The sequence below is a fragment of the Pempheris klunzingeri genome, chromosome 9 (assembly GCF_042242105.1).
Source record: "Pempheris klunzingeri isolate RE-2024b chromosome 9, fPemKlu1.hap1, whole genome shotgun sequence".
In the NCBI taxonomy this organism is placed as follows: domain Eukaryota; kingdom Metazoa; phylum Chordata; class Actinopteri; order Acropomatiformes; family Pempheridae; genus Pempheris; species Pempheris klunzingeri.
Genome location: NC_092020.1, coordinates 14,109,355 through 14,124,125, shown reverse-complemented (window position 1 = coordinate 14,124,125; position 14,771 = coordinate 14,109,355). Strand labels below are relative to the sequence as shown.

At 40.2% G+C, this 14,771-nt stretch overlaps 1 protein-coding gene across 1 annotated transcript; it reads right to left on the bottom strand.

Moving 5' to 3' along the window:
* Positions 1 to 436: 436 nt before the first annotated feature.
* Positions 437 to 14,752, bottom strand: LOC139206941 (calcium-binding protein 2-like). The gene is made up of 7 exons (XM_070836559.1): positions 12,752 to 14,752; positions 11,827 to 12,111; positions 3,196 to 3,226; positions 2,961 to 3,095; positions 2,355 to 2,464; positions 887 to 1,034; positions 437 to 805 (listed from the first exon to the last, which is right to left on the bottom strand). The coding sequence occupies exons 1-7, from the start codon at positions 12,833 to 12,835 to the stop codon at positions 780 to 782; spliced, it is 819 nt and encodes a 272-aa protein (XP_070692660.1). The 5' UTR covers positions 12,836 to 14,752; the 3' UTR covers positions 437 to 779.
* Positions 14,753 to 14,771: the final 19 nt, after the last annotated feature.

Genomic DNA, 14,771 nt, shown 5'->3' with positions numbered 1-14,771 from the left:
GGACAGGTGGCTTCCATGAGCTACATTTGCAACCTTACGGATGCTTATTGTTGATCCAGTGGCAGCTTTCAGCTCACCACAGTTCATTCCAGAGGGAGCTGCTAAAAATGGCTCTGATTTCTGACGAGTGATCTCTCGAAGCAGCAAACATTTTCAGCTAATCTCCCTCACAACTTTGAAGTTTCTTTTGTTTGTATATTTATCAGGAAAATATGATGCGTATTCATGCCTTTTGGCTAGTTTGCAGCCGTTGATCCTATTTATTTTCCCCCACACACTATGTTCACTCAAGCACAGGCAGTGCATGCTCTTCCCCATTTAAGCCCTGAAACCTCTCTCTCTCCTTCACAAGTCTACTTTCTCAGAACAAATTGCCCCATTCATCCAATTTTTTGTACATATCTTTAATTAAAAAAAAGAATTTTGCAGTTTTACAAACAAGATTTTACACTCAAAGGACAAATGCTGATATATATAAAAATAAGTCTAAAAATCACAAAGTCATAAATGTTGTCTATGAAGCTTTTGATATGTTTTACAGCAGTTAAAATACTTTATCTTTGTGTTGCACCTCAAGTTCAGAAAGTGGAAAGTCACGTCATGTCAGTTGTAGTATTTTGTTGTTGTATTTGTTGTTGTATTTTTTTTTCTTTTTCCTTCATTTAATATAAAAATACAATATTAGATACATGCTTTTCAGAGCAGATGAAGAGTGTCCACTGCAGTGTAGTTTGTTCCCTAATCCAGCAGTTGCATAATGTCTGTGTCCATCTGACCGGTCAGCGAGACATCATTCGCACAAACTCTGAAAGGACGAGAGAAGGCAGTGAGAGAGGAGAATGGGTCTCCTAACAGACACCATGAAGGCAAAGAGAGTTTCACTCACCCTCAAAGTCCACCAGTCCGTCCCCGTTGAGGTCGACATCTCGGAGGATCTCGTTGATCTCTCTGTTGGTCACTTGTTCTCCCATCAGCTTCTTCATGGCTTCACGCAGCTCATTCAAACTGATCTGACCGTCACCATTAGAGTCAAACTGGACACAAAGACAGAGACAGAGGCGAAGGTCACATCACTTATCTTGTTTAGTTACTGTCAAATTGAATCCACTGGGATGTTATAGGAAATACGCTACTTTCAGTACAGCCACAGTGTGTTTATAATACCACTGGGCACTGAAGTGAGACATTTTCAGATCCGTTACTTTGTGCAGAGTTTCCCAAATTTTGACCCCTTTTGAAGCTGAAAAACACTCATGCCCCTACCCCGACACATTTATCAACCAGCGGCAACACAAAGAAACGTAAGCACAGACAAATTGTGTGTGTGTGTGTGTGTGTGTGTGTGTGTGTGTGTGTGTGTGTCTGTCTGTCTGTGGCTAATCTCTAAAACTACTGGGCCAATCAGCCTGATATTTTTGTGCACATTTATTTCCATATATCGAATGACCTGATTCATACGTTTGGAAAAACCTATTTTATTGACTGTTTTATACTGTCTTTAAATGCTGACTTCTCACTCCTCTTAACCAGCCAGTAGGGGCTGCAAATGATCAACTACCGCCTCAATCTGAAATCACAGAGCAAAAGGCCTGGCTAAAAGCATGCCTTACCTTCACTGTTCAGGCCACAGTTTGGCCTTTGTTGCGGCTCAAAAACTGAAATCAGAAAAGTTTGGTCTCGTTTTGAACCGGAGCATCAGAGCAGACTAATTCCATACCTGATGTTATAATCCACTAACATTACACATGATACAACATTAATAAATCCATGTTTCTCTAATCTTCACCACCATCTTGAATACAAGTTTTTTTTTTAACGTCTTTATTGACACAGTTACAGTATACAATGTGTACAGCTTGAGTCTACAATTCTAGACATGCCAAAAGCACCAGAAGTTGTAATAAAAAGCTTTTTTTTTTTAAAGTAAAATGTTAAATAAATATCTTGTAAAGCTTACAGTGGTTTTAGGTTTTAGTTATAGTTAGAGGTGGAGAACTTTTGTAGTACTCTTTCAGGTGTACAAATGAAAAGTGGTGGTGTTCTGCAAAACTATACATCCTGTATTTTTCTGAGTAAATCTTGAGAAATTAATATTGATGGCTTTGCCAGCGTTACAGAACTCTTCTTTCTTTAAATGTGCACAAAACATGTGATTAATTGTTTTTTGGCGCTTTTGGTTCGAGAGTTTTGGGTAAGAAATCTTTGAATGGGAGACAGCACAATGTAGAGTGGAGAGTCAGCATGCACATTACCAGACCCCTGAACTGGCTCCCCTGAGTGGGACGCAGCCATCTTTACTGTTAATAGTTACAACTGTGATAGTTTGTAATGAAAAACAGCAACAACATCCTGACCTCTTTGAACGCATCTCGCAGTTCTTTGACTCCGATCATGTCTGCTGTCTCTGCCAGCATCTTGGGTCCCATCAGCTCCACAAAGTCCTCAAAGTCCACTTTACCTCCACCTACACGCAGACACACACACACACACACACACACACACACACACAGATAGAAAATGTCCCTGCTCTGTAATTATTACCAGCTCTCATAGTCTTCTTTTTTTCTGATGTTCACATATCTTTATTAGATTACAAATTATTTGATTATTATTGGTAATCAGATGCATTAGCTGTAAACACAAGCTATTCTGTTTTATTTTCCTGATTGTAAGAAAAATAATTATCAAAGTTTAAACAACTTTCAAGACGTTTCTGCTGTTTTGTTCCTGTCTGGTTCTTGTCTTTCTCGTTCGGTTCTGTTTTACTCTGTTTATTGTTTATTTATTTACTCTACTATCTTTTTTAATATCACAATAGACAAGAAATTCATCAGAATTCTCATCTGTTCTTAAAATACATTTTCTGTTTTTTCTTTATATAATTTTCCATTTCTATTCTATTCTGTTCTGCTCTACACTATTGTGTTCTCTCAGATGTTCTGGGCTGTTGTTGCACTCACAGATCTGCTGGCTCAGTTCGATGAGCTCCATCTCTGTTGGCATGTATCCCATGGTCCTCATACACTCCCCCAGGTCTTTATGACTGATGTAGCCTTTTTTGTTCCTGTCAAACTCCACAAACGCCTCGCGGAGCTCTGATAGAAACACGCAGAAAACACACGTTAATACTTAAGTCAGGCGTCATATGGATACGCTGTAAACACAGTGAGGTTTGCTGTAGAGAAATGACCTCACCTTCAATCTCCTCTGGTCTGAGCTCTCTGTCCTATTGGAGGAAGTAGAGACTTACATTAGTTAGTTAAAACTTTTCTTACTCACACAACTCACACAACTCACTCACACTCGTGCTGAACAAACTTAGAGAGCTTGTTTGGCGTAGTACAGAGATACAAACACAGTCGGATATAAAGCAGCATCACTGCAGTATCACTGAAGAGGGAAGACATGATACACAAACATCAAGACACCAGAGGAAATGAGAGAAATGATTAATGGAGTCTGACTTAATGTGGGTCAGCTGTGGGGATGGTATGAAATGTTATGACTATTTCAACTGTCCATTTACATTGTTTCAAAACGATTTTATATTAGAGAATTTCCCAGATGCAGGATTAATACAATCTATCTTGTCTTTCAACATAATTTACAAATGCGGAGAAGTGAACTGTATTAGACAGACAATCGCAGTGCATCTCGAAATGAAAAACCGTGTCTACATGTATATGGATTAAAATTGTTTACAGCATTTGACAATTCATTTACCATAAATCACAAAGGGAAACCAGATTATTTGGAGGAGGTTGCCCGGCAACAAACATCTGGAGATTATGAGATTTGGGAGGTTTAGTTGGTACAGAGACCCTTGAACACATGTCCACTGCTCACACACACATACATACACATCTATGTCCATATACGATTCTTGCACTTTAGCACTTAAGCTCACATGCAAGCCCACTCATATAGGAGCGCACATTCCACACATAATGGAAGTTCAGTAGCAGAAAAGAATATGGGATGAATCCTCTGAGATCATTTTATTTACTTCATTAGTCCTCAGCCCCTTTTCTTTCTTACATAATAAACTAAAATACTTCAAGTTCAAACCAAATTGCAATATAAGTGGATTTGACAACAACAGACTTTACAATGGGACACACTAATAAAATATCTGGCATTAATTTTTGTAAGTTTCATATTAATACAAACAGAAAAGAAGTGTGATTTGCCATGATGAAAAATCCCATCATGCTCAGGGTGTTGCACTCCTCCTTTAATGTGGGAGCAAAGTCACACTCTTGTTTCAGGGTTCAGATGAGGCCAGTAGCCTTTCTATTCTTCCTTCTATGACTGGTAAAGCAAGAAAGTTTAGTGTTATTTCATTCCCTTACACTTAACAACATATCATTACTTGAGTAATGCATTGAGTAAGTCATTACTGTGCCGTGACACAGGAAGGAAACTCCCCTTTCTATGTGTAAAGTCAAAAGAAACAGTATAGGTACTCAAATTAGGTGTTGACAGAGGAACTATCTACAAAGCAGGGCCTCAAGAGGGGGTAAAAAAAAATGCAAGAGCGACCTAAAAGCCCTGTTGTTTCAATTTACATTGTGCTTTTGTAGTGCATATAGTATTATTAAAATACTACGATTAATCAAATTAGAACAAGTTAATTACCAAGCATTGAGAAATGAGCCTTTTCTGGAGACAATCGCCCATTTTGCCTGGTTGGAAATTGAGCCTGGACCTCCACATCACTGTGCGTGAGCTCCACAAAGCCAGTCAATAATTTGGCATGGAACTGAATAATCGACCCATCTGAGCATGTGCGCTTCCAGCAGATTTGATCATCTGACCCGGACCAGTGATGGGATGGCACAGCTGGTGTGGTGGAGAGCAGGGGTGTCAGCCACGATGCGGGGATGAAAATGAATCGGCACAAGTGGACAAAAGTTGCACCGGGGAATGTGTGAGGACACATTGTGCACACTTTGTGTTCTGTTACATACGAGGGTCTGTAAAAAGCCCTCTTTAAGGAAGATGCAGGCCGGCCCCACGATGTTGTGCAGCATGTTGCAGTTCTTCACCAGCGCACCGAAGGGATTGCTGAACGGCTTTTCCTCCACATCCTGATCCTCCTTCTCCTCCTCCTCCTCCTCCTCCTCTTCCTCCTCCTCCTCTGGCTGCAGGCCCTGTTGGCCCTGCAGGCCCTGCAGGCCCACCACCCCCACCCTACCATCCACTACCCCCTTTGGAGGCAGACCAGGCCATTAGTCCACCACAGTCATACACTGTCTTTATTACTGATGTCCTCACACATAAAACATAATATTATCTGTCAAGGAACAAGACAAGGCTAAGACCGACTGTTTTCTAGTCACGAAAACATGAGAGTGAATGTGGCTGAAAGCCTGCATTACATAAGCTGCTTATTATTTCAAGGCAATCCACTCACATCAGCTATTATCCTTACTGTGAAAAACCGTCTCGACCTCAACATCCTCCTTACGTATCCACCCTGCTGCAGGCTCCACTGATAATTCTAATAATTGTCTGGTCAACTGATTGACATCAGTACTGTACAAAGTTATATACTGTGTCCTTGATGAATATTTTGAATTTTAGTGAGTTTTTTGCAACTACCATTATTTTGTATTAGCTGCTTTACAATAACCTGCTAATGATTAAATAATTTAGGCAAATTGCAAAGAAAAGCTCCAAAAGCTATAAGTGGTCTTTTGAACTACTATTATTTTGTTACAGTTACTTTTCCCAAATGACAAGAGTGGACTTCCATGCTCAAAGCTGCTGAGATATTTTCTAATCAATCACAGAACTTATACATTTACACAGATGTAAAATAGTAAAGGTGTCATTTAGCAAGTGCAGGCAAAAGTGTCAAGCTTCAGTAAGCTGGAGTCTAACAAAGACGAGACAAAGTGCTCTTACCTTCTTCATTTTGTCTTTAGATGGTTTGGTGCAGTTGCCCATTACCCAGCCTTCCCTGGCAACTCCCTTTCTTTCTTACTCTCTGTCAGTCACTCGTTTTTGATCCTATGTGCTTGTTTTTATCTCTTCTTCCCCCTTTTCTTTCTGTTCTCCTCTCTTTGGACTTCTAAAAGGTCCAGTTAAGCATCAAGCTCTGACCTCTCTGGGTGTCCCATGCTGGTTATCAATCATCAAATCTGATACCAAAGAGTTAAAAAACAACCTCTAGTCCATTCATGAGCAATCAATGAATGACTCTGCCCATCTCTATCTGATCCAGAGTTAAACAAAATCACCAAAAGCCAAACTAACCCCACTAAACTGAGCTCTCTACTGAGAGCAACCCACTCGCATGTCTCTTCGCAGCAGCAGCATCACTTCCTCTGACCAACGCTTTAAATCCCGCTCTCTCGCTCTCTGTCCTCCTCTTTCCTTTTCAGTTGCTCTCTCTCTCTCTCTCTCTCTCTCTGTCCTCCCCTCTCCCCTGCTCTCTCGTTCACTTGTTGACTGAAATGACTTCATCTACGGCATGAAGAGTTTTAGAGGGAGAATTAAGAGGGCATAAATGGAGGGAGATTAATCCCTTCCATTTGAGATTATGGGGGAAGATGGGGTGATGAAAGAAAATAGAGACAGGGACACACTAAAGGGAAACCAAAAGAGGGAGAAATTGGCCTCAACTGCATATATGTATAATTAGACTAAATCAAAGACTGAAAATATACTGTAAATATTGGAGTTTGTGGAAAATTAGAAAAACTTTGTTTTTCATTATGATTTTGTTTTTTTAACCAGAACACAGGGGATAGATTATCATTACTGTGATTAATTGGGATATCAAATGCTACACTGAATGAGAAATGTTTTAAAATCAACTTATTGTAAAATCAACTGTGAAATGCATGGTTGTCTCAGTAAAAACGTTTCCTTTAACATTTTGAAGATTGATCCCTGAATTATGTTTTTTAAGTGTTTTCTATGAAGGATTGTGTTAAAATGTTTCACAGTTCCAGTCGTGCTAAACCTTTAAACTAATGCAAACTCATGGTACGACTAAGATGTGACGCTTCAGCCAGTGACGGCTTATGAGACCCACAGTATCTGTTACTTGTGTCATCTCAGGTCACACTTGGCAGGATGTGAGGGCTCAAAGTCCGCGGTGGTTTGAGCTGTCATTGAACTTGACCTCTTACATCCCAGAATTGGTTTGGCCAAGTTTCTAAAATGATGACAACATTAATATCAGAAGTTGAGGCTCTGAGTGCAATGTTAAGTGGTCAGCTGAGGGTGTACAAAGCATCTGTCAACAAATCTCTTCAAAAGCAGATTTGGCATGCTGCTTACTACAGTGGAGAGCACAGCTGTGTGTGTGTGTGTGTGTGTGTGTGTGTGTGTGTGTGCGCGCAAGTGTAATTTTACCCATTAGTTCTCAAATTTCGGCCATGAATGTCTCCAAAAGTGTCTGCTAACAGGTGGAATGCTCACAGGGAAACTAATTTGATTCAAAAGATCAAAGTGTTTCTCTCATCAAAACATTGTCTCTCTTTCGGCCTCTTGGAGTTGAGTTGAAATTGTGAATTTGTTGGCAAACAGTTGCCTGTTCTGTTACTGAGCACCATTATCGTTCATTTGGAGTAAAGCGTCTGGCTTCCTGGAGAATGTAAGTGATGTATTCAAACTCTTTTAGCTCTGTTTTTGGTCTCTGCCAACTCCACCAAATATCTGGCTCCTTTGCTGCTTAAGTAAGTTCACCAGCTTTTCCCTAATGAAACAATGACACAAAATTCATATTGTTTTTACACTGTAATTATGATTATAGCCACTTTAGTGATTTTAAATACCTCTTAATGTATAAATTGTCTTTATTGTTGCGAATTAAAGTCTTGCACACGTACACAGCTGTTTTTACCTACTGATCAGACCTTGTTAGAATTCGACGGTGGCACACACATACTAACAAATATAATATATGTAAATATACACATACATACATATGAGGAAAAATGTGTGCAAAAAACCTAAAAGGAGAATGATAGAGATGTCAATCAGCACAGTTCTGACAAAAGGTCTGATCAGAAACACATAAATTAAAAACACATAAGACAGGAGGAGAGGCCTGATCTGTATTTCACAGAAACGTTGAAGGATTATAACGTCAAAGAACCTTCAAAAAATCAAACATGATCTTTCTGCCTGGTCAATTGTTGCAATAATCAGCCATCACCACTAGAGGCCACTTTAGGACAGATCTAATAAGTTACATCTGACAGCTGCTGCAGCGGAGACCTCACACAGTAATAATACAACTGCTATTTCTAGCAGATTAAGCAAGTCAGTAATGTGCAGCTTAAGATCGGCCACTGTAAATGAAATCTTTGCCCCGAAAAAGTTCTTAAGTATAAACAGATTGTTTGGACTTAAAAAAGTGACAGATACGAATGCTGTTGGTGGGTGTGATAAGGCGACAGTATCATTCAAATTATCCTCACAGAAGAGATCAAAATTAGATCTGAGCAGGCTATAATATACCTGCCAATAAGTCTGTTTTCTGTCAATAAGACAGACCCACACACTCTCTCAGAGGGTCTTTTAGATGTTGATTTGTTGGAAGCAAACTTTTCTTAATTCGACAGTGATCTCTAGGAGGACCAGTACATGGACACAGTTACACATATAAGAAAACAAAAAGAGCAGAAACAATGTGAGCAGTGACCCTATGCAAACAAACCCCTCCAGAAAAGTCTGATTTGGAAAACCTGCAGGCAAATACTCAGCAAAAGTTTGATTACGTGCATTAGGTGAATAATTCTTCCTGTGAGCTGTGTCCGTGCTTGTGGAATTATTCATTGTGTGTGAAACAGCAACACCGTCTTATGTAACAGAGGTCTCCACATCTGAATGTAAAAGGTGACATCTGAAGTATAAAGAAACTCATCAGGTCAGACCAGAGGAGTCTGAAAATCAGCAGATGTCTTTTTTTGACATATATGTGTTTTTACCTGAGGATTTAAGGTGGGAAAAATTTCAAATCCAAACCATCATTGTGGAACAGTAACCTCATTTACATCCATTTTTCTCTCATAATTAACACATGCTTCATGCATAGTCTCATTGTTATCACCGAACGCCAAAGACGAAAATCTTTCAACATCTGAACCAACTTTAGTCCAACTAAAAACAACAAAAGTTAATCATATCGTTACATAATATACCACAATATACAATACACTACAATATACAATATACAGCATTTCTATTAGTATGAAACCAATTAGTTAAATCAACTCTCCACCACACAACTTTATCAACCAAACTAACTTCATCTTTCCTTGAGTTTCTTCATGATTCACTTTGATGTTTACGTGTTCAACAAAACTGACACCGGCATGAATAACCCAAGACACAACCAATACCATTAAGCCTGATTAATTACCAGGCTGATTCTCCCTTACTGGTGCTTTCAATTAATCACGCAGATGAGATGCTGTTGGTCCATGTTTGTGTATGTGTGTGTTTTCATGCACACACACACACACACTCAGGCTTATTTATCTTACTGGGTTTCTGTTTTGATTACTTTTCAACTGCTTGTCTAGAGGTATCAGCATTGAATGACATTCTAGCATCTGAGGGTTAATTTTAGTGTGTGTGTGTGTGTGTGTGTGTGTGAGTGTGCAGTACTCAGGTAATGTGACTCTGTTCTTTGTTTTGGACTCAGCTGACTCTTATGCCTTTCTCATGAACTTAGATGCGTGTGTGTGTGTGTGTGTGTGTGTGTGGCAGCAGGTAAACCTGTATAGTACATATCATGTACTGATCTGGTGTCAGATGTTCATCAGCTGGTTTCCAGTAATGAGAGCTGTCAGTCAGAGAAAGACAAGAAGAGACAAGGTAGACAGAGCGTGGGGGGCGGCAGATGTAGAAGACGTACTTGGATTGTTTACTCAAGCAAAAGACGAAATCCAGCAATGTATAAATACACCATTACAAGTTAAAGACCTGCACTCAACTCTTACTCGGGTAAAAGTACAGAGGTATTAAAATTTTAAATGGATACAACATGATCTGATTATCAGATTATCAGTACAAATGCATGAATGTGTGAGAGGCATTTTAATGTTGCTATATAATTTAATCAATAACATTCGATCATATACATTTTGGATTTACAATATTAAACTTGAAAGTAAAGAGTATGGTTGTCAAGTAAATGTAGTGTAGAAAAAATATCTCCCTGTGAAATTTAGTGAAATATGAGTATATATGAGTAATATGAGTATGAGTATATGTTTTCTCCCGATTCCTCCCACAGTCCAAAGACATATAGGTTGGGTTTGCTGGTGACTCTAAATTGCCCGTTGGTGTGAATGTGAGCAACAGCATAGTGCTTGAGGAAATGTACTTTTCAGCCCTGCAGACGAGCCCCCAAAATGCTTTTTTGTAAGTTCATCTTCATTTCATTATCATATAAATAAGCACATATAAAAACGCTCAGAGTATCATAAATGCAGAATAAGCTACAATTATATATGTTGAAGTATAGAAGGATTACAATTCAGAAGTCAATAACCTAATTTTGTTAAAATGTACAAAATACTACAAATAATTACAAAGAACCTGAGACAAAATGTACCCAAAAATCCCAAATGTTTACCATTGCTGTGTCAAAGCGTCATTTAAACTTCGTCAAAGCCGTCAAAGTGGGTTTTTTGTTTTTTTATGTAAAAAAATGTGAGCTTGTTTTTATGAAATATCACTTTAAGATGATGATGAGTTTGCGTTAGCTTTTTCCAGCCCTGCTTGATTCTGGTTCAGTATGTGGGGGCTGAAGGTCTCAGGGACACCACATGCTCACTGCCTGTTACACGCATGTTTCATCCCATGATGCATTGGTTGACCAAGTGAGATTCAGGGACCACAAGCATCCCTACAGTGAAATGAGGGAAAGTGAAATCTTCTCCTCTCCTCAGACTTTGCCCACATGGTGCTCCCTCCCACTCACTCAGCCGTTGTCTCTTATTTTGGATCACTTGCATCACCACTGACATCACATTTTTATCTTTTTATATTGATTTCATGTTTCTAACCTCAGCCACACTCATCATCAGTCACTTCAGAGTTTGCTGACGTGGACTCTTTCATGTCATGTCAGACAAAAAAAAATGCAGAGTGACTCACAAGCCATGTTGAGGTTAGCAGGGGAGGAAGAAAGTGAATGGGGCTTTAACTTTGGTGTAATCTCTTTTGAGATTATTTTCATACACACACACAAACAAAAACCCACCACTTTCTCACACCATGATCCCACATGTCTGACCCCAGGGTGACAGATGCTGTAATGGTGAAGCCTACCGTGCCGTGTCGTGTGTTCCTGCTTATCATGAGAGTGATGGGATGTGATGCGATACTGAAGTGATACTGCAGAGTATTGCATAGGGTGTTCATCAGATCTCTGGCTGACTATGGCCGTATCTGTTAAGGATTACACTGTCATAATGTTTGCCAAAGTAAAGGAGTTTAAATCCTCTCAAGCACACGCTATATCGCCATCCTTAGCTTTAGCTCTCACGCTTTGCTGCTTCTGCCATTGCCAGAAAGATTTGGGGTTAAACAAGAAGACAAAATGGTTAGCGCTTTGTGCTGCTGCATTGACGCTTTATGCCCTTTTACCATGTGGGATCAAAGAGGTCATGGCTGTGGGAGAGACGGCCAGGCTTTAAATTTGAATTGGAGGCTTAGGGTTTCAATCAAGCTGTTGGCGAGGCATTCAATCAGCCGGAAAACTTGACGCAGCAGCACATGAAACACACACACACACACACACACACACACATTGTGTGTCAAGCACACACATTGGATGCGTGTGATGGGTCCTACCTGACCAAACACAGAATCCACTATGGGCAGCAGGTCGACAGGCTCCACCTCCTCCCTCTCCTCTCTCCTCTGTGGTCCCTCCATCATCTCCTCCAGCGTCTCGTCCAGCGTGTCCTCCAGCGACTCCCTGTCCTCAGCGGCGGCCGCTGCCGTCAGGGTGGTCTGGCCGGATTTCTGATGGCGAGGAGGCTGAGGTGTGGCAGTCTGCACGTCCCCAACACCTCCTCCATGTTCAGTAGTTCGCTTCTTCTGCTTCTCCAGCTTCTTCTTGATGGCGGCCTGCACCTGCATTTAGTAGTGAACATAGATGCAAAATATTGTGACATCTTGATATCAGCACCCCAAACCCTGATCTAGAAAGGTGCTATCCAGACAAATTTACTTACTTTATTTACACATGAAACTGCAAAAAACATTTCACGGGTAAATAAAGCCTTTGTAATTCTAATCATGTTTCATCAACATATCAACTTCTCATGAAATACAACTTTGTTTTTAGCTTTGCATAATAAAACTTTAGATAATTAAACTGCTTTTGAGAGGGTTTTTCAGCCAATAAAGATGCATTTACAGTAATTTAGTTCATCTGAAAGCAAATATGGAGCCACACGGAGATAGCAATGATTCATCACTTACTCCAATTACACTTCAGTACAGGTTTAGAATTATCTCAAAGTTTCCATATCTTGGAATTGAGTTTAGCAAAACACAATCACAAAAATTCAAGCAAAAAATTAAATGAACTTAAATGTATCTGTGTATGCACACAGTTGCATATATGCACAGAGATATAAATACTTTGAACACACATGATGTATCTATATGTATATGTATGAGAGTATACACACACAAAACATATGCACACACACATATATATATATATATACACACATTTATATATATATACAGACATATATTCACACACCTGTTTTGCACTCCTCTCCTGTGGCGCGCTCATCGCTCCAGCACCGCCTCCTCCTGCGGACGTCTCTCGAATGATCATGAACATCTCGGCTTCAGAGGCTCACACACACACTCTCTCTCCCTCGCTCACCCTCCCCCTCCCTCACCCTCTCTTTTGCCTCTTCCCTGCTCTCCTCTCGTCTGCGGTAGCCGTTGTTTTTTTTCTGTTTTTCTTTTTTTATTTTATGCTGTATGTGTAAAATTCCCCAGAAAAGTCAGCTATAGAGATCATAAGATGTGTCACTTTTTAAAAAATGCTTAAAAATCCAGGTCCGTCGATACAGTGCAAATTTTTTCTTTGTTCCAAAAAAAAAGGAAGTGTGAATGAAGGTTTTCCAGAGAAAAATAATAATTCAAATTCTTCTTCCTCTGTCCTAGTATTTCCTCCAGGTGTTTTCTTCAGTGTTGCACTGTGCTACTGTCCATATCTCTCTCTTGGTGTGTGCAGGTGAGGAGGTTTTATCAACTGCTGTCTTGACTCTGGGATTGAGTTCCTGCACCTCTGCCCCCGCTCGCTATCTCTTGGTTCTTTAGGTGACACTCTATACCTCCTTAACTTTACCTCTCTCACGCTATCTTCCTGTGACACATCGACCTCTCTCTCTCTTTCTCTTCCTCGCTTTCCTCCACCTTTTCCCCTTCATCACAGGTAAACACTCCTCCTGTTGCCTGGGCGCTTTGTCGCAGCCACCCTTCAGTGTATCCCCAATGAAATGTGCTTTTGCTCCTCCAGCTTTCAGTCAAAATCTTGTGTTTTTCTGTCATGTATTTCTGGCCTCTTTTACTCATCTTTTTTTGTCCCTGTTTTTACTTTTTTTTTCTCCCCGCTCATCCTTGCCTCTTTCTTGTCACCATCATTTCCCCCTTTCAATAATCCTCGTTGCTCTCCATGCTTCCTTTCTCTCTCAATCTATCCGGCCTCAATCCCCTGTCCTCCTCCTGTCATATTTGAGGCCTTTGTTGTAATACAAATTGGATTCTTTTGGAGGTGCCCAGGTCAGCTATCCATTAAGTGACACAGAGAGATAGAAAGAGAGGGAGGGGTACAACAAATTCGGAAGCTACAGTATGTGATGATGAGAGACTTTTGTTTAGCTATAACACATCACCTCACCGTTGTCCTGCATACATAATCCTGTCCAGCAAGCATGGCTGAGCACACACAGGTGATCGTGTCACCACTGACTTTTATTTTTAGACATGAATGTTCACACAAGCGTGTAAACATATTATTGCGCTTTCAAGCTCTCTAAAAGAGCCGTATAGCTTTGTAGTTTTTATCTAAAGCAACTAATTCCACTAAAAGCTGCAGGTTTCTATAAATAAAACGTCCCATCAATTTGGTGTCCCTCCTCTCCCTCCTCCAGTTGAAAACGAGGACACTGGCAGGTGTTTGGCAGCTTTAAGCAGATAAAGCGTCTCACTTTTCCCCCTATTTTGCCCTTAACTGCCTCCCCTGAAATCTCCCTCTATCTCTGCATCTCCTGCTTTCTCTCTCTGCATCTCCTGTTAACTCTCATTAAACATTTCTCATTCAAACTGAAACAGACCGTGATAGTGTATAGCTCTCCAGACTAGGGGTATAATGTATAGCTTGACTTCTCTCTCTCCTAATGAGGTTTCCATTAATCATTTCAAACCCGTCTTTCAGTTCCTCAGCCTATCTGTCTCTCCTCAGCCCCTCTCGCCGTCCCTCTCCTCATCGATTATTGATGGAGGGGAGAGGCAAATTCTTGAGCGGTGGCAGAAAAGAGATCCATTACAGAAAAGCTAAGTTACATGCACTGAGAGTTAAAAATAGGGGTTGTATTTTGGGAACGGATCAGTCATGCGGGAGAGGAAAGAAGGATGAATGATCAAGATGAGAAAAGAGATGAGAAGTGGAATAAATAACTGAATTTTCACAGAGAAAAAGTGTGAAAAGACAGGAAACTTTTAGAGGAACTTCTAACATCTCAGACTTATCTTTCACCTTCAGCCTC